Source organism: Gekko japonicus, unplaced genomic scaffold (assembly GCF_001447785.1).
Source record: "Gekko japonicus isolate JY-2015 unplaced genomic scaffold, Gekko_japonicus_V1.1 scaffold1098, whole genome shotgun sequence".
NCBI lineage: Eukaryota > Metazoa > Chordata > Lepidosauria > Squamata > Gekkonidae > Gekko > Gekko japonicus.
In genome coordinates this window covers 213,426-233,095 of record NW_015160244.1, presented here as the reverse complement: position 1 = coordinate 233,095, position 19,670 = coordinate 213,426, and the positions used below count along the sequence as shown (strand labels likewise).

At 49.8% G+C, this 19,670-nt stretch overlaps 1 protein-coding gene across 1 annotated transcript in view; it reads left to right on the top strand.

Annotated features, from left to right (window-relative positions):
- Window positions 1-19,670, top strand: part of LRRC16B (leucine rich repeat containing 16B) — a 59,125-nt gene that overhangs the window by 16,165 nt on the left and 23,290 nt on the right. Inside the window, 15 exon segments of the mRNA XM_015413516.1 lie at window positions 1,956-2,026; window positions 4,644-4,717; window positions 6,072-6,147; window positions 6,721-6,809; window positions 7,800-7,894; window positions 8,004-8,090; window positions 9,328-9,437; window positions 10,374-10,451; window positions 10,600-10,676; window positions 13,035-13,139; window positions 13,984-14,053; window positions 16,576-16,657; window positions 16,741-16,837; window positions 18,026-18,080; window positions 19,514-19,670. Coding sequence (XP_015269002.1) covers window positions 1,956-2,026; window positions 4,644-4,717; window positions 6,072-6,147; window positions 6,721-6,809; window positions 7,800-7,894; window positions 8,004-8,090; window positions 9,328-9,437; window positions 10,374-10,451; window positions 10,600-10,676; window positions 13,035-13,139; window positions 13,984-14,053; window positions 16,576-16,657; window positions 16,741-16,837; window positions 18,026-18,080; window positions 19,514-19,670 — 1,323 coding nt within the window.

The window sequence follows — 19,670 nt, the reverse complement described above, 5'->3', positions numbered from 1 at the left end:
ATAAGCTCTTTTAGTATTAAAAATACTTGTTCATGTTTGTCTCCGGCCGTTTTCTAAAGCAGGGGTCCCCCATGCACCTGCCAACCAGTGTTCCCCCTAAGCTGAGTGAGTGTGAGCCAGCTCACAGTTTTTTAGCCTCTGGCTCACACATTATTGTCGTGGCTCAGGAAGGAGGGCTCCAGAGCAAACTAATGTATTCAGTCGCCGAATTGCTCGCTCACAACTTTAAGGCCAGTAGCTCACAAAGTAGAATTTTTGATCACAAGACTCCACAGCTTAAAGGGAGAAGAAGAAGAAGTTGGATTTATACCTTCACTACCCAAAGGTGTCTCAGAGCGGCTTACAAACACCTTTCCCTTCCCCTCCCCACAACAGACACCCTGTGAGGTCGGTGGGGCTGAGAGAGCTCTTGACAGAAACTGCTCTTTTTCAAGGACAGCTCTTATCAGAACTACGGCTTGCCCAAGGTCATCCAGCCAGGTGCAAGTGGAGGAGTGGGGAATCAAACCCGGTTCTCCCGGATCAGAGTCCGCGCACTTAACCACTACACCAAACTGGGAGCATTGGATACGAGCCAGTCTTCACCTCACAGTCCTGCTCCTTCCTGTAATATCCAGAACAGTTTAGGCTGATTATTTCCCCCCAAAAAAGAGTAAAAGCATATGTATTTGTGTGTGCAGGACTTTACGAGCAAAACATGGTGGTGGGGGGAAAGGGTTAAGCCTCCCCCCCGGCTGATCTCCTCCTTGGTAAGGCAATCCCTGCAGCTACGCTTGCAAAAGGAAAGAACATCATTGTTTAATATATGCAGAGAAGAATCCATCTCCAGTTGAACCACTAAGGTTAGATACGGGGTGCAGGGGGACTCTGCATTTTAATTCCTCTCGACCTGAAGCCAGACGTCAACCCTGAAAGACTGCTCAGGTTTCATAAACAGCATCTGAGTGGTACCACTTTCAACCTGCCGTGGGGGCTTGCATGAGTCAGCGTTGCTTGCATGAGTCAGCACATGGAAGTCGCTGCCACAGGAGGTGGCGGCGGCTACAAGCAGGGACGGCTTCAAGAGGGAATTAGATAAACGTATGGAGCAGAGATCCATCAGTGGCTCTTAGCCACAAGTTACTTGTGTTACTAGAGCTGTTACTAGAGCCAGGACATTCTCGGTGGCGGCTCCTACCTGGTGGAAGGAGCTCCCGGAGGAGATCCGGGCCCTGCGGGACCTTTCTCGGTTCCGCAGGGCCTGTAAGACGGAGCTCTTCCGCCAGGCTTTCGAGTAGGAGCCGCCGCCACTATCATTCCACCACCGATATGTATGCAACATCGCACCACTGCTACCAATATGTGGTTCCATCTGGGTGCGATGTGACCCTGGAAGGAGAGGGGATGACGAGTTGCCGGACCAATGCCATTCGACTAAGATCTACCCCATCTTGCACTGACACTTTGTTGTTGTATTATATTGTTTTACTGTTTTAGACTGTTTTATCTGTTTTAATTCTGGCACTTGTGCCTCGTTGTTAGCCACCCTGAGCCTTCGGGGAGGGCGGGATACAAATCCAAAAATAAAATAAAAATAAATAAAAGGTATAGATAGGAACTCTGGGGCAAGGGATGCTCTGTATTCTTGGTACTTGGGGAGGGCAACAGTGGGAGGGCTTCCAGTGTCCTGGCCCCACTGGTGGACCTCCTGATGGCCCCTGGTATTTTTGGCCACTGTGTGACACAGAGTGTTGGACTGGATGGACCATTGGACTGATCCAACATTGGCTTCTCTTATGTTCCTCTGTGTTAGCAAAAACATGCCTCGCACACATAAATCCAGTGTGTCAGGGAGAAGGGCTAGGCTTCTTTCACTCGATGTCTGAGGTGGTACAGTTTCTGTGAGGCCGAGGCCTGAGAAAGGCTCCCTAATGAAGGAGGCCGAGCGATGGTGACCTCTGCTTGACACTCCTCAGGGGGCTTCTCGGAGACGTACGCGGCGTTGTGTGACTACAATGGGCACTGCTGCCGGGAGGAGGTCCAGTGGGTAAGTTCTCACCTTCAGTGGCGTGAGGGAGCCAATCGGGGCTGGTTCTCCAGCCAAGCCACTAAAGCAGTGGTTTGAGATGGCACAGAGAGGACTCCTCTCAATTCTGGGCCCTATTGGGGTGGGATATTTATTTACCTGGCTCGGGACTGGGATATCCGAAAGCCTGTTGTCTCCCCGATGTTCTTGCCCAGGAATTAAGACCAAAGGGAGGGGCCCTCCTGACTGTCCCACCAATCAAAGAAGCTTATTTAGTGGGTGCACAAGAGAGGGCCTTTTCGGTGGCAGCCCCGCGATTAGGGAACAATCTTTGAAGGGAGGTGCACCTGGCCCCCCTCACTGTCAGTCTTCAGGAGGCAGCTGATGGTTTTGTTTGGGGCCACATTTGATTAAGTTTACTAGCAGTCCTACTTTGTGATTTTAAATGTTGGGCTTTATGTTTTTCATGTATTTTATTTTATGTGTTTCATCGATGTCGTAAGCGACCTTGAGCTCTGTAAGAAAGAAAGGTGAGGCCAATAAATATTTTAAATATTTATTTATTTAAAACATTTATTAGTCGCCTTTCCTCCTGACAGAACTCGAGGCGGTTTATGATATAGATAGGTAAGGTAGAGGTAAAGGTTTCCCTTGCTCGAAAGCCAGTCAAATCCGACTCTAGGGATGTGGTGCTCATCTCCGTTTCAAAGCCAAAGAGCCAGCGCTGTCCGAAGATGTTTCCGTGGTCATGTGGCCGGCATGACTAGATGCCGAGGCGCATGGAACGCTGTTACCTTCCCCACCAAAGTGGTACCTATTTGTCTACTTGCAGGTTCTTGCTTTCGAACTGCTAGGTTGGCAGGCGCTGGGGCCAGAGATGGGAGCTCACTCCTTCATGCGGCACACTCGGGTCTCAAACTGCTGAACTACCGACCTTCCGGTCGGCAGTTCAAAGTCTTAACCACTTGAGCCACCGCAGCCCCTCTTTACAATACAGATAAAATACACCAAATAGAATTTATAAAATACATTCTTACAAAAATTTAAAATCACAATTTAGGACTGCTAATAAACTTAATCAAATGCAGTCCTAAATAAAACCATCGTCAACTGCCTTCTGAAGACTGAAAGTGAGGGGGCCAGGCACACCACTCGGGAAGGTTGTTCCCTAATCGTGGGGCTGCCACTGAAAAGGCCCTTTTTTGTGTGCCCACCCAGTGAGCTTTTTTGATTGATGGGGAAGTCAGCAGAGCTTCTCCATCTGGTCTTAATTCCTAGGCAGGAACATATGGCAAAGATGGTCCAGATACCCCATTCCCAAGCCACGCAGGGCTTTAAACGTCAAAAACAACACCTTGAATTGGTCTTGGGAGTGGATCGGGAGCTGGTGTGATTGCTGTAGTATCAGGGTCACATGCTCTCAACCTGATGGGCATCCCCTTGAAGAGCCCTGCCATCAGACCTGGCAGGTATTTTGCACGGAAGAAAGTCATGGTTGTACCTTACTTGGGACAACAAAATACCTTGAATTTCCTAGGGGTGATTGGTACAGCCCTATTTAGAGGCGGGGAAATTTGCCTGGCAATCACTCATCGTCTCAGTTTGTATGTGTAAAACCATCTCTTGGGAAAAGGCCCTGTTTTGATTATTTCATGAGCAGAGAATGTTTTAATTAAATACATATAAAAATGGAGATTGTTTCACAGCATAGCCATGTTGGTCTGCAGTAGAAGAACTGGATTCGAGTCTAGCGACACCTTAGACGCCAACAAGATTTTCAGGGGTATGAGCTTTTGACTCTAAGCCCCCTTCATCAGAGATCAGATAGTAGACTTCTGAAAGCTTATACCTAGGGTTGCCAAGTCAAAATATCTTACCGGCGGGGGAGCCTGGCCGGGCTCCGGGAGCCGTCCTTTGATGCGCGCAAAGCACACGCGCGTCGTCAGCACGTCACCAGAAGTGACACACGACGTCAATCACGTTGAAGGCGTGGCCCCGATCGTCAGAGGGAAAACCATAGAGTTTTCCCTCCGACGATCGGGGCCACGCCCCCAACGTGATTGACGTGGTTGCGTCACCTCTGGTGACGCAGCCACGCTGCGCTTTGGGGGGGGCGGAGTTCCCCCCGGGGCCCGATTCCGCGGCGGCAGAAATCGGGCCTCCGAAGCGGGGGGTTACCTGCCCCCCGCCCCCACTTGGCAGCCCTACTTATACCCCCAAAATGTTGTTAGCCTCTAAAGTGCTACTATACTCGAACATAAAAAAAATAAAGTTACCACCGCTGAGGAAAAATGGCTACAGAAATTAACGTTTTGGCTGTTTTGTTGAAGTTTACTTGTTCCCCCTCACTAAGGTGATATCTTTGCCTCACCTTGGTATTTATATGCATTGCCTCTGACAAGAAATAAAGAGCGCCTGCTCCTGAAAGAAAGGAAGCCCAGGCCGCAGCCACTGAGGGGAGGTCGGGGAGATTTTCCCCTTGGCTGGATATGTGGGACATGGGTGGAGGGACCTGGTTTCAGAGGGGTCTGGTCTCTCCTACTGGGGGTCGTAGATGGGTACAGCTCTTGGTTTTGTGGGGAGGGCGTCAAAGACCCCCTCTGGTTTCTCTCTATCTTTTCTGCCTTTCCTGTTCCAGGACGTCGACACAATTTATCACTCCGAAGACAATCGGGAGTTCAACCTGCTTGACTTCTGTCACCTGGAAAGTAGGTGAGAAGCAGCAACGGAGGATGCCCACCTCAGAGGCTCAGCCGCCTCCATTCAATCCTCAGATATTCTCTAAATATTAAATGGGATGCCATCAGGTTTCCAAACCTACCTCCATGGAACATTCTGGACTTCCGCGAAACAGGGACGGAGGGGCTGAGCTACAAAACAAGAAGTCCTAGGTTCAAATATCTCCTAAGCCACGAGTTCACTGGGGGGCTTTAGACGAGCCCTTCTCTCTCTCAGTCCTGTCCCCAGGATGGGGGATAATAATACTGAGCTCCCTTACAGGGTTGTTGTAAGGATTAGAATATAAGATATATGGACACTATTTATTTAATTTATGTATACCCTGCCTTTCTCTCCAACGCGGCTTATATCCTTCTCCTCTTCTCCGTTTTATCAGCACAACAACCCTGTGAGGTAGTTAGGCTGAGAGCGTGTGACTGGCTAAAAGGTCACCCAGGCAGCTTCCATGGCAGAATGGGGATTTGAACCTGAGTTTCCCCGATTCTAGTCTGACACTTTAACCACTATACCACACTGGATCCGCTCTAAAGGACTGTTTAAATATTGTATTTATCTAAAGGAATATATACTTTGCCTATATATATGGGCTGTCAGGTCCCCTGGGGGCAGGGGGCTTGCCCGCTCAAAAGGCCCCCGATCTGCTGGTCCAGATGCAGCTGGTGGTGGCAAACCCACCCCCAAAGTGTCCTGATCCGGCCAATGTGCCCACTGGCGCACGTCGCTGGGGGGGACGCTCTAGCATTCGGCTTGAAAACTATGGTACCATAGAGTTTTCAAGATGAATGCTAGAGCGTCCACCGGTGGCGTGCCTAGTATGATAATGCGCATGCGCAAATGTCCCGGACTGGGTCCAAACCCCCCCCCCCCCCCCGAAAAAAGGTAAGGGATCTGCCAACCCTAATATATATGGAATATATTATTTAAAGTATTGGGTCTTGGTCCTCTCTCAGCCTCATCTGGAGCACAGACCCCTTTTCTTAGGGCCAAACCCAGTAAGACTCCGTGGGTTCCATGGACGGAGCTCCTAGTGGTTTTTCCTTTTAAAATACCTGATTCAGAGCAGGACTGTGGCGTCGGGAGTGGAGCGAAGCCTGTTCCCCATTTTCCTGGCCCCAGACAATCCCACAGGGCCACAGTTTGCACCACTGAACAAACAGGACCTGTGTGTTTGCCCCAGTGGAGCAGACAACAGACTCTGAGAGTTGTTTTGGGTCAGGAAGACACCACGAGGAAGGCTGAAATCCCTCTTCCCCCTGTGCTGCGGTCCTCTTCCCTCACCACTCTGACACATTTTTCTCCTCTCCTCTCTCTCTCTCATCCCTCGCAGGGACCTGGCCCTGATCGTGGCTGCTCTGGCTTACAACCAGTGGTTCACCAAAATCTACTGTAAAGACTTGCGGTTGGTACGTCCTGCCCAGTTGTTGTGCCTGCTTATTGGCTCAGGATCTTGGGCCTTTGCCCCAGGCTTGTAGCCAGGATTTTTTAAATGGGGGGCATTTAAGTTTCTTAGGGGTGGCTACTCAAAGTAAAGGAATACCCAGCTCCTTCCCCACACCAGCTGCTGCTCAGGGGCCCTGGGCTGGATGCGAAGTCGGGGGGGCCTTGCTCATAAGTCAGGGGGCCTAGCCCCCAAACGCCCCACTGTAGCTACGGGCCTGCTGTGCCCCCTTCATCTGCCGGCAGCCCCAGCACCCTCAGAAGCACTCCTCAGGGACTGCCAGTCTGCAGGGAAATTGGGAAGACCGGAAAGCCACGGCTCCCTATTCCAAAACCCAGGATTTCTCGATTCCAACCCAGAAACTGTTTCCCCCTGATCTGAAGTCACCTGTAAATTCTGACAAACGAAGGCCAGGTTGGCTACAGATCGACCTGATTGTTGTAATATGTTGCGGATCTGCCGACAGCAAGCCACCGCCTCCCTCCTCGAGCTTTTCTCCTCCACTTTCCACGTGTCTGTATTTTCCATCTTTCCGCAGGGCTCGGAGGTAGCCGAACAAGTTCTGCACACAGTTAGCAAGTCCCATCACCTGGAGGAGCTGGTCCTGGACAACGCGGGGTTAAAAACGTGAGGGTTTCCCCACATTTGAAATTCAGGTTTCACTTTGCAAAGGCCTCGGTGGCCGTGATCCGGGCAGAAAGGTGGGGGTATAGAGTTTGTAGGTATCTAAAATACAATGTTAAAAAGTTTGACACGGAATGCAAGGTTTGGAACTTCCAAAGTTCCACTTTGGCAGGCCGTTCAGTTTTCCTTGGGTGCATTTTGTGCGAATTTGGGTTGTGGACATCACAAGCTGTGCACCAAATCATTGGTGTGAACTTTGAGCATTTTGACACCCCATTCCAGAAAGTTCCAAATTCTTTCACTAATTCTCAAGAAATTTCATCCTCCCTCACCTTTGGACTGGTATGTGATCCGGCTCCAGACAGGATCTAGCTGAGACTTCAACTCTGTCATGGAATAAGTCCGGAGTCCCCAAACTTTTCGAGCTGGTGGCCACTTTCAGAATTCTGATAACAGGCTGGTGAGGGCAACCACAAAATGGCTGCCACAGGAGGGGGAGTCAACCACAAAATGTCAGGGAGTGAGATTGTGTGTAACTCTTAACTGTTCAGCATTCACAAAATGGCTGCCACAGGAGGCGGAGTCATCCACAAAATGTCAGGGAGTAAGATTGTGTGTAACTCTAACTGTTCAGCATTCCAGGAAGAACCTCTGTTTAACAGGATGCCCTTTAAAACAAACATATTATGGCAACCCGTCTTCATGTTATTGAACAATATTTATTTCCACACACACAGAGTAGCCCTATGCTGTGGCGCCAACTGTTGCTGAAGCAACTTTTTAAAAAAAACCTGTGCAGCCAATCAGATTTCCAATGGCCAATCAGATGCCCTGCTGGGCAAAAGCCCCAACTGGCCCTGCCCACTTTCTAAAAACACTCAGCAGGCACTAGGAACGGGGGTCAGGTGTCATGGTGCCTTTGGGCACCACAAATGCTTCGCTGCTGCAGGAACCGCGCAGGTCCTGCCTCACTGCTTCTCTCTCTTTGTGCAGAGATTTTGCCTTGAAACTCGCCTGCGTTTTGGCAGAGAACCCAAGCACGGCCCTCCACGCCCTGACGCTCTCCCACAACCCACTGGAGGACAAAGGTAGGGGTGTCTAGTGGGGGGCCTGACAAATCCTGGCGGAGTGTCTCCTGGGGAAAGGTCCTCTGGGCTGTTTGCCGACCTCTCCATGTGCCTCTGTCGCCCTCAACAGGTCTCAGCGCCCTGAGCCAGCAGCTGTTGTGTTTCCACAAAGGCCTCAGTAAACTTTGCCTTTCCAAGACCAGCATCACCGCTAAAGGTAGGGTTGGCGCATTGGAGCTAGAGGGGTGGGCTAAGCGGATAGACAAGGGGTGCTGGGTAGAGGTCTGAATTCTTCAGACAGAATAAATGATTTAAACCAGGGACGTGGCATACATTTGAGTTTTTGCAGGGTTCACTCAGAGATATCCACTGGCCACTGGGAAGTTCTGTTCATCCTAGCTTTGTCGTCTGAGATTTCCCAGGCGTTCCTCATGCTTTTTTGAAATCTGATCCCTCATGAGGACTAGAAACTTATTCTTTTTTAAAACAGTGCAAGTCGAGGTTTTTAGGAGACTGAATCTGCTACTGGGTTTGGTAATTCGAGCCCTGTGATTGTGAGTTCACGGAGCCTAGGCATTGCCGTAATTAGGTTAAGCGATGAATGATGGAATATTAGATTAGCAGAGTGCTCAAGGCATGTGGCACACCGGAATTACCTGGTGTACACCTGCACCACTGCGGAAATAAGGTTACACGCGGAGCCTTTTTATCTTAGCAAAATAATACGAGTCCTTTACTGTAAGGAACTCCATTCTAGACGTGATAGGGATAGGATTCTCATCTAGTCTAACTAGCTAGGATGGGTGGAGACGCAGGAAGTGTGCCCTGATGGTAGCAAGATAGAGAGAGAAGAGAGAGAGGGTGTCAGCGGGGAAGAAGGAAGGAAGATTCCCTAAGAGGAGCAATCTACACATCAACGGGATAACATCAGACTAGTAGAAAGGAAGGGATGCACAGGCCCTGACCTACCTATCACTGTAGTTCCCTCTGAGGCTCAGAGACAGAGCAAAGCCCTTCACTTCCAACAACAAAAACTGTTCAGTGTACTGGACTCTTGATTTGGAAGATCTTGAGTTCAAATCTCAGCTTGGGGGGCTCACCTTGGACAAATCCACGCTCTCCTCTCCCTGCTTGTTCTCTGTTTTGTAAGATGTGTGGATATAACGGATTTCTATCCTGCCTCGTTTAAAACATTGGGGAGGCTTTCAGCTGAACAGGGAACAGGACTCTTCCGCCTGTGAAAGGTAGTGGCCAGTGCCACTTGTCAGGTCACAGTGCTTCAAGTGTTGGGCAAAGCTCTCCTTGATAACAGCCGAGGAGCCTGGCACATGGCAACCTTAATAGAGCAGACATGATCGAGATTTCCCTCAGGGCGTTGTCATGCATGAGGAAAGGATGGGTGTTTCGAGGATTGCACAAATCATAAGTAACACTGTGTCTGTCCCTTACCCCAGGACTTGCCATTCTGTGCCAGACGTTGGGTGCCAACCCGGCTTTCACCAGTACCCTCCGCCATCTTGACCTGAGCAAGAATCCGGGGCTGCTGGGGACCGAGGAAGCAAACGTGAGTGGCTGCTGCATTAGGACGGGAGGCCTAAACCTCTTTGAGCCTGCAGTTACTCTTGGAATTATGAGATCGCATGGTGGGCGGAGCCACAAAATGGCTGCCATGGGGGGTGTGGAGCCAGCCACAAAATGGCTGCCGCAATTATGATATCGCGTGGTGGGCGGAGTCCCAAAATGGCCACCACAGGAGGTGGAGCCCACCACAAAATGGCTGCCGCACCTTACACCATGAAGATCCTTGTGCTGTGGTGGCAGCTACTGCCAAAGTAACGTTTTTAAAATCTGCACAGCCCATCAGATCTCCAGCGGCCAGTCAGAAGCCTTGCTGGGCAAAAGACCCACCTGGCCCCGCCTACTTTCTAAAAACACTTGAGGAGCACGAGAAAAGGTGTTGGCAGGCACCAGGGGCACCATGCTGTGGTCCCCTAGTTTAGGACATAGGCCTGTGTGCCAGGTCACATGGGAGTCTTGCTAGAAGCCATGGTGGCAGCTCTAGGCAGGACATGGAGTCTGGCCGTTGACAAGTCATGAGAGATCTTACATACAAGAGGAGGAGGAGATCTGATTTATACCCCGCCCTTCACTACCCAAGGGAGTCTCAGAGCGGCTCACAAACTCCTTTCCCTTCCCCTCCCCACAACAGACACCCTGTGAGGTAGGCGGGGCTGAGAGAGCTCTGACAGAAAAGGCTCTTTTTCAAGAACAGCTCTTATCAGAACAATGGCTTGCCCGAGGTCATCCAGCAGGTGCCAGTGGAGGAGTGGGGAATCAAACCCGGTTCTCCCAGATTAGAGTCCGCGCACTTAAACCACGACACCAAACTGGCGAGAGGCCTCTGGGCCAGAGCTGCTTGACTCTCGGAGCCCGAGGTTATCCCTGGGCCTTGCATGGCTCCACGGTTCACCCCTCTGTTTCCTTCTCCTTTCCCCTGCAGGGCTTCTATTCCTTCTTGGCTCAGCCCAACGCGCTGGTTCACTTGGACCTGTCCTCCACGGACTGTGCGGTGGATGCAGTAAGGTTTTAAGAGGAGAAGCCGGGGGGGGTGGGGGCGTGTTGCGGAGAGCAGTGTGGAAGCGCTGGTTGTTGCCCAAGAGGTGGGGGGGGGCTGGACACTCATTCACCTCTTGGCGTGGGTCTTCTTGTCTCTTGTCTCCTTTTAGCTGTTCGGGGCACTCTTGCATGGCTGCTGCCCACGGCTTAGCTACCTCAACCTCGCACGAAACACCTTCTCCCACCGGTAAGGAATTGGCCTCTCTTGTGCCGTTGGTGGCGCAGGGATTGCTCTACCTAGTGTTGCCAACCTCCAGGTGGGGCCTGGAGATGTCCTGGAATTACAGCTGATCTCCAGGGTACCGAGATCAGTCCCCCTGGAGAATATGGCAGCTTTGGTGGGTAAACTCTGCAACATTATACCTCATTGACACTATCCTCTTCCCCAGGGCCTTTTTTGTAGAAAAAGCCCAGCAGGAACTCATTAACATAATAGGCCACACCCGACAGCAGAAACTCATTAGCATATTATGCCACACCCCTGACAACACAGCTCATTATCATATTAGGCCACACCCCCATGCTACCAGAAGTGTGGTCATCCAGCCACACCCACCTTTTGCTTCTTATTCTGTTTACCTTGTTTGTTGTCGAAACCCAGGGCTTTTTTTGTAGCAGGGACTCCTTTGCATGTTAGGCCACACACCCCTAATGGTAGCCAATCCTAATGAGTTTCTGCTGTTGGGTGTGGCCTATTATGCTAATGAGTTCCTGCTGGGCGTGGCCAATTCAGGAGCCAGCCGGAACTCCGTTCCTGTGCGTTCCTGCCCAAAAATAGCCCTTCCCTTCCCCAAGCTTCTTTTGTTTTGTTTGGGGTTCCCTCAGTGACCCCTCCTTCCTCCCCTATGTTTTAATTGTTTTTATGTCTTTGTATGTATTTTAGCTTCAGTTATCATTGTTTCAATGATCTTTTTTTTTGGAGGGGGTTAGTTATTTTTTAAAATTTTTATTGATTAACCAGAACAAAATAAACAAAATATCCAATACTCTAATGTACATAATAAAGACTTAAAACTGAGATGTTAAAACAGAGAACTTATTTATGATCGGAGAGAAGCAAAGGGGAAGTAACAATTTTTTTCACTCAATTAATTCAAAAACAGGTCATAGTCCTGTTTGGGATAATATTATTGCACTTGAGATATTCTATCACTATATTCCACCCCTCTTCCTGGCTAGCTTTCCACATATTTATGACATTTTCCTCAAAGAAGGGATTGTTTGTTATTTTACACTTTACATAAAAGGTAAAGGTAAAGGTTCCCTTGCTCGAAAGCCAGTCGAGTCCGACTCTAGGGTTGCGGTGCTCATCTCCGTTTCAAAGCCGAAGAACCAGCGCTGTCCGAAGACGTTTCCGTAGTCATGTGGCCAGCATGACTAAACACCAAGGCGCATGGAACGCTGTTACCTTCCCACCGAAGTGGTCCCTATTTATCTACTTGCAATTTCTTGCTTTCGAACTGCTAGGTGGGCAGGAGCTGGAACTAGAGATGGGAGCTCACTCCATCATGCGGCACCCGGGTCTCGAACTGCTGAACTACTGACCTTCTACCGCCTGCAGTTCAGCATCTTAACCACTTGAGCCACTGCAGCTCCCTACACTTTACATACATCTCCCATATTTTATTATACCATTGCATCTTCGTAGGTGGTGTATCCGATTTCCAGTGTTTAGCTATTCATATCCTTGCCGCTGCCAGCAATATTGAAATCAGTGTTACATATTCTTTTGTGAGCGTCGTTTTAATTATTTTAAATGTGATTTAATGCTTTAATTTGTCGGCTGCACTGGTGACCCTTGTGATGGCAGAAAGGTGGGATATAAACTTTTGTAAATAGTAATAAAACCCACCCTCCTCAGGCTCCATCCACAGAATCCCTAGGAATTTTCCAACCTGGAGTTGGCAACTCTAACTCTGCCCTGACTTCCCTTTCTGTGACTCAACCAAAATGTAATTCGGGCTGGGGCCAAAGTGCTTTTCTGGTGGGCCTTTGAACTCCCGTGGCCTGTTATCACAAGGAGGGGCCCTCCCGGCTGTCCCTTCGATCAAAAAAGCTTGTTTGATGGGTACATAAGAGAACAGGGCCTTTTCGGTGATAGCCCCACGATCATGTAACAAGCTCCCCAGAAAGGTGTGCTTGTCCGTCTCGCTTTCGATCTTCAGGAGGCAGCTGAGGACGGTTTTATTCAGGACTGCATTTGCTGAAGTTTACTAGCAGTCCTGGGTTGTGATTTTAAATTTTGTTTTTTCAGTGTTTTCCAATGTATTTTATTTTATACGTTTTATCTGTGTGGTAAGCCACCTCGAGCTCCGTAAGAAAGAACGGCGGCTAATAAATATTTTAAATAATAAATAGATGAAAATGATTGAAACGGGGCTGCCCCCCTTCACGTGGGCAAGGAGACCTCGTATGAGTGTGAAGAGAGAGGGGTGGTGGGTGCTTCTGCCTCGCCGGTGTCACGCTTTTAAATCGGGCCTGAGAGAGGGCCTCATCCTGGCGCATGAGAAAGGGTCTCAGTTACGGTCACTGTCTCCTCCTGCAGGAAAGGAAAGGTGATGCAACCCTCCCTCAAGCAGTTTTTCTGCAGTGCCTATTCCCTCAGCTACGTCAGCCTCTCGGGCATCAAAATGCCTGTGGAGGCATTACGGTGAGTCTGTGCGCAGCGGGGCTCTAACAGCATCTGTCTGGGGTTTATTTAGGATTGCCTGGGGGGGGGGCGTTCCGGAACGTTCCCGACATGATGATGTCACAATGAAGTGATGTCATCGTGTCAGTGACATCACGTGGCAACGCTCTGGTTTGAGGGCAAAACTATGGTTTTAGGCCAAATTTACCATAGAGTTTTGCCCTCAAACCAAAGCATCCTGCATGATGTCCCCAACCCGATGATGTCACTTCCGGGTCATCACGTTGGGGACATCACGCGGGAATGTGGTTGTTTGGGGGTGGGGTTTCCCCCACCGGCCAGCTGGCTGGCGGCAGGCTGAAGCCCTGAAAACCAGGGAACCCCTGCCGGGACCTGGGGACAGGCAACGCTAGGTTAATTGCAAACTTCTGGTGTCCACAGAAAGCATGTCTAGAGGCAGTTGGCAGTCTTAGCTTCGCTCTGTGAAGAAAACAGGCTGGCACTGAATCATCTTGGCCGTTTCCCTTCAGGGTACCCTGCCCTAGGCGGTATGGGTCCGTAGGGCACAAGTGAGTCTTTTAGCATCACAGTGTCAAAAACCTTTACAAAACAAAGATTGCTAGGGCTCTCTGGCAGAAAAGGCCATGACAGGTTAGCAAGATCTGCTGCCCTCTGCTGGAGGATGCAATCTCTGTCTCTGAGGTAAATAGCTCATGAGAAAGGCTAAATTCTTCATTTTTTCTTCGAAGGACAGGAATCCATTCTTCCAAGCAATACGGGGGCCATTTCAAGAGTGGGAGCAGGCTCGTTTGTGGATCTGGTGCAGAGGTTTTACACACTCCTTTTTATTATTCTCCTCACACAGGTCTCTTTTCCAAGGTTTGTCAGCCAACACACATCTCAGCGAACTTCACTTGGACTTGAGCGGATGTGAGGTAATAGGAGCAGTGAATGTGTCCTTCCATCCATCCATCCACCTTTTATTCACCTAGGTGTGCAGGAGGGGCATATTCTGCCATACATTCTCTGTCACGGTTATCCCAATGGCCCCAATAAGATGGCGGCTGGCCTCTGCCTGGCAACGACTCAGCATGGCAGCCATTTTGTTTGAATCCGCTCATCACAGACAAGATGGAGCCTTTCTATGCTGCTGCCAGTCGCGGAATGTCTGACAGTATCATGGAGGTCGGCTGAACAACGGCTCAGTTTTCAAAAGCGAGCCGTTCTACATGGAGAGGAAGCTCTTTCAAGGGTGTCAGGCAATGCCACATGGGTGTCAGGCAATGCCTCCTCTAAGCAGTGGAATCTTGTGAGCCTTGTGAGCAAAAATTCTACTTTGTGAGCTGCTGGCATGAAAGTTGTGAGCGAGCGGTTTGGCTACTGCATAAATTAGTTTGCTCTGGAGCCATCCCTTCCTGAGCTAAGGCAAAAATGTGTGAGCTGGAGGCTAAAAAAAACGGTGAGCTAGCTCACACTAACTCAGCTTAGAGGGAACACTGGTGTCAGGACACGTAGACCGCCCTCCATCTCATACGTTTAGGCTGCATTCACACACCGCTGTTTTGTTGTGCTACAGCAGTCATTAGCAACTGGATTTTCCAGTGTGGACTGGACAATCCAAGAATGCCACCAGAGTCCCGTCTCTCCTTCCACTCTCTCCTTGTCTGATCCTATCACCTTCATTCCTCTCCTGCGATCTGGATCACTGCGTGTTGCTCAGCAGAGCAGTTGTTAACTTGAAGGTCCTGAATCTCTGTTGGCACTCAGAGCAAATTTGTGCGAGGGGGTTCAGCGGGAGCAGCCTCAGAGATCGCATTCAGATATTTCTTCCTCCGTGAACTCACTGCGTAGTACGGGGCCAGCTGTTATTTATTTATTTAAGTGTTTCTGTGCCACCGTTCCTCGTGGTCCAAGGCGGCTTACTATAATAGCACTGCGTGTTGCTCAGCAGAGCAGTTGTTAACTTGAAGGTCCTGAATCTCTGTTGGCACTCAGAGCAAATTTGTGCGAGGGGGTTCAGCGGGAGCAGCCTCAGAGATCGCATTCAGATATTTCTTCCTCCGTGAACTCACTGGGTAGTGTTATTTATTTATTTATTTAAATGTTTCTGTGCCGCCTTTCCTCGTGGTCCAAGGAGGCTTACTATAATAGTGAAACGCATTTTCACAAAAATAAAACAGCAAACCCCAAATCTCCCCCCTTAAAAGATGTCTGCCATTTCAACCCCCCCCCCAAGGCCCTGGCAACCAAGGAGGCCTTTCAGTGCCTCCTGAAGATCTCCAAGGAGGGGACCCCCCTCACCTCTCCTGGGAGGCCATTGCACAAAGCCGGGGCCACGATGGAAAAGGCCCGGGCTCTGGTTGATGCCAAACAGGCCACCCTAAGTGATGAGACAGCGAACAGATGGCTGCCTGATAACCATAGTTGGAGCACAGCGACATATGGAAGGAGATGGTCCATATCTTTTTGCCTCTGTTCTTGTGAAACAGGAATAATCACCTGCCTGGCCGCTGTTGCAGGGATTCATGAGGTAAAATCTGTAAAGTGCTTTGAATACTTCAACTTGCTTTAGGAGTTATTCAAACCAGAGTGCCGCTAGAGTCCGGCAAAGCTAGAGAGGGAGACTTCTTCCACGGTTCCCGCTTGTGGTTTCTTAATGGGTTGTCATTGCTCTGAGTGGAGTGCCCAAATGAGATCCTGGATACAAAGCTCTTCTGGAGACCGAGGCCTCATCCTGCTTCGTCTCCTGAACTGCCGTCACGCTGTGGTTCCAACAGGATGGGGCTTTCTTCTGTCTCAGCACCTCTGTCACGGCGCAGGTGGGGTGTCACCTGATGCTGCCACCACTCTGGATTTAGGATCCCTTGAGAAGGCCCAGAGCACCCTCCCAAGACCTTCAGACCTCCTTTGTTTGGCCGAATAATAGGTGTGAGGTCCAGGCAGAGTACAACAAGGAAAAGGTTTATTTTATAGGAGGTCAAACAAGGAGGTGCAGATTATAACAATAAGTGGGTGAAAAGAAATCAAATGCCCTAACGTGTCTAAATATAGACTGTCCCTAGCTCACTATTCCAAGTGACACTAGACTACTCACCCTTCCCTCAGGATGAGGGTTTCTTCCTGCAGCAGCCTTCCTTCTGGCCCTCTGAAAGAAAGAACAGCGTCTGCTCTGGCACCAGCCCTCTTCTCCCCTTTTGGTCAATTTTGGCTCCAAAACCTTTCAGGGGCTTCTGGGAGTTGTAGGCCCAGCCTCACCTACTGCTAGCCAGGCTCCCTGGTCCTAGTAGGCCTCTGGTGGTACAGCCCAGATCATGACAACCTCCTATAGGAGGGTTTGAGGACTGAGACATTTCCCTCAGAGAGCTTTCAGCAACAGACCAATAATTAACAGGCTTCTTTCCTCATTTCACATTGTACTTATCCCTTTCTCCTGTGTTCCTTTCTTTTCTCCCCCTAGCTGCGTTCCCCTGGGGCTCAGGTGCTACAAGAGCAACTGCCTGGCATTTGCGCCTTGAGCAGTCTGGATCTTTCTGACAACGGTGAGTCGGCACATCCCGTGGCACCGCTTGGTTTCTGTCCTTGCATCACCATCATGGCTGATGTGGTCTTCTCTTCTGTCCAGGCTTTGATGCGGACTTGCTGACCCTGGTCCCGGCTTTGGGCAAGAACAAGTCACTGAAGCACCTCTGGCTAGGCAAGAACTTCAACGTCAAATCCCGGTGGGTTGGCCCCGTCCGAGGTCAAGTGATCATGAAAGATCCCTTGCTATTACGGCTGTGCCAAAGAGGGCAGAGCCGCATTCTTGACAGTAATGTATAACCTAAAGCAAGGGTTCTGTTCTATTGGTTATATTCTATGGTTATATTCTAATGGTTCTTAGCCTTTCATATCTGACATCCCACCTATGGATCTATCAAAGAAGCTGGATCCCACCACAATAGAAACAATCCCCCCCCCACTTTTCCTGAGAAGGGAATTTATATATTTACAGTTTCAGAGGGGAGCTGTATTGGTCTACCATAGAAGAGCTGGTGTTGTGGGTCAGCCAGGTATTAGCAATAGCGAGGTCTCCTCAGAAGAAGAGGAGCCTTGTGTAGCCAACCTTTAGTTAACAGAAGTTGACTGGCAGGAAAATTTGCTGCAGGCTTGTCAAGATTCACAGCCAACATCTGGTGCAGAGCCACCCTCCAGCCCTGATTCAGCAGAGGAACCTCAGCTGGCCATTCCCAGCCCACCAGTATCACCTGCACCCTTAGAGCGTCACAGACAGAGGCTGAGAACAGAGCTACAGACAAGACGGCAAGGTGCTCGCCTCCTGGCCCAACTCCAGCTGCTTGCTGGTAACAAAGATGAGTAGTTGCAGAGTTGCTTCTGAGCAACTGGTTGCAAGCATGACCCTTAGGCATGGGGGCTATAAAACCAGCCAAGAAAGGCTGTTAGGCGTGGATGTAATGCATATGATAGATGCTGAGCCACCGACTCTGCCTTGTCTGAATTCTGGACCTCTGACCTTGGACTGAACAACTCTGCCTTGCTTGCCTTCTGGCACCTGGTACTTGGAGCCTGCAAACCTGTACAGCAAGATTTGAGTGGTTAGGATTCCCAACTGGGATCTGGTAGAAATGGGTTCAAATCCCCACTCCACGATAAAGCTTGCTGGGTGATGCTCCATCATTGTCTTTCTCTGTGACCTTTCTCACAGTGTTGCCGTGTGGAGGAAATGAGGAAAGGAAAACCGTGTTATGACACCCAAAGCTCCTTGCGAGACGAATGGGATAAAAATGTACCAGGCGAATAGAATGCAAGATCTGGTCTGCAGATCTCTGTCCCCGTCCCCCCCCCGCCAATTATATTGAATTCCCAATGCGCTTGTTCAGTACGATGCATTCCGTTCTGTCTCCTCCCAGGACCTTGGAGGAAATACTGCAAAAGATTGTGCAGGTCATTCAAGAGGAAGACTGTGTAAGTCTTTTGCTATGTGACGTGGAGTTTTGTTGGATGCACAGGGAAGTTGTATAGTGGGTGTATCCATCTGCTGCCATAAAGTCTTGAGCATGAGCAGATTTGGGAACCTCTATGTAAGGAAAAATGGCCAATGAAGACATGTGAGAATTGCTCTACACAACCTTAACTGTAACCACACACTCTGTCTCTTCTCTGTTGCAGAAACCAATATTTCAGTGGAGGTGACCAACAATGCCCCCAGTGTTCTAGAAGGAGAGAGCCTACGATTTGGTTGTAATGTGCGCACAGGGTTTAGACCCCAGAACCGTCTTTCTGTCACTTGGCAACTTGTGGACAAACAGAATCGTCGCAGTGACATTGTGCAGCTGGATCGGGAGGGTACCCTTCATCCAGGCCCTTCTTACATAGAGCGCAGCAGCTACGGTGGGATCCAGATGGAGCAGATACGGCCTGGGTCCTTCACGCTTGAAATCTTCAACAGCCTCAAAGCAGATGAGGGCCATTATGAGTGTCGCATCACAGAGTGGACACGACGGCTGGATGGGGAGTGGCAGATGATTGGGGAGCGGCACAACAGCTCTGCAGTATCCATCAATGCACTGGGTAAGCACCTTTTAGGTATGTAGAACACTAGTACGTGTAGCGTGTTCACATACCTTATCTTCTGTGAAGTCTTTAATTCCATGCATTTAGACATCACTGTTTTTGGCGCTTGGGGGGGTCAACAGTGGGAGGGTTGTGTGAATTGTTTTGAATGATTAGGGCTGAAACCATTCTTCTTGAGCAGAACTTCAGAAGAGCACACCTCCCTGAAAGGATTAGCATTAAAATAAAAGAATTTAAATTTTAAAATCTACAAAGAAGACAAGCCACAACAGGTCTCTCAGTGGCGACCAGGCACGATGACCAAAGGTTGCCTCCACATCCAGAGGCAGTAAACCTTTGAATAGCAGCTCTAGGAGGCATTATCAGGGGAAGGCCTTGGCCTCTGTTTGCTGGCCATCCATGGCAACTGGTTGGCCGCTGTGTGAGATGGGATACTGGACTAGGTGGACCACCATTTTGACCCAGCAGGGCTTTTCTTAAGTCAAATTCCCAGCAGAGGAGAAATAATTACAGCAGGCTGGGAATCGAGATTAACCCAAAGCAGGCTGAAACGAAAAGATATCCTCTTTTCCCCGGCTTCCTTGGAACGGTGGGCAAGAAGACGAGTCGACAGTTGTCAGAAAATGACATCCTCGTTTCTGCCTGGATCCACCCAATCACAGCATGCTGGAAAAACGAAAGGGGGGGGGCCCCTGGAAATTGTCCAAGTGTGCCAAAGCCCGGGTTGTGGTTTGTCTGCGGGGTCAAAATAGCAGTGGGTCTCTGTAGGCTCTGTCAAGGATTTCAAACCCAGACTCAAGCCTCTGCCCTGTCCCCTACCAAAGTCCCTGCAGACTTTCTCGGTTGCCGATTCCCGGCTGAAAACCCGCACCAGCATCCTCATCAACGCTCTGGGCAGTAACACTTGCTTGACCAAGGTGGACCTGAGTGGCAACTGCATGGAAGACATCGGGGCCAAGATGCTGTCCAAAGCCCTGCAGA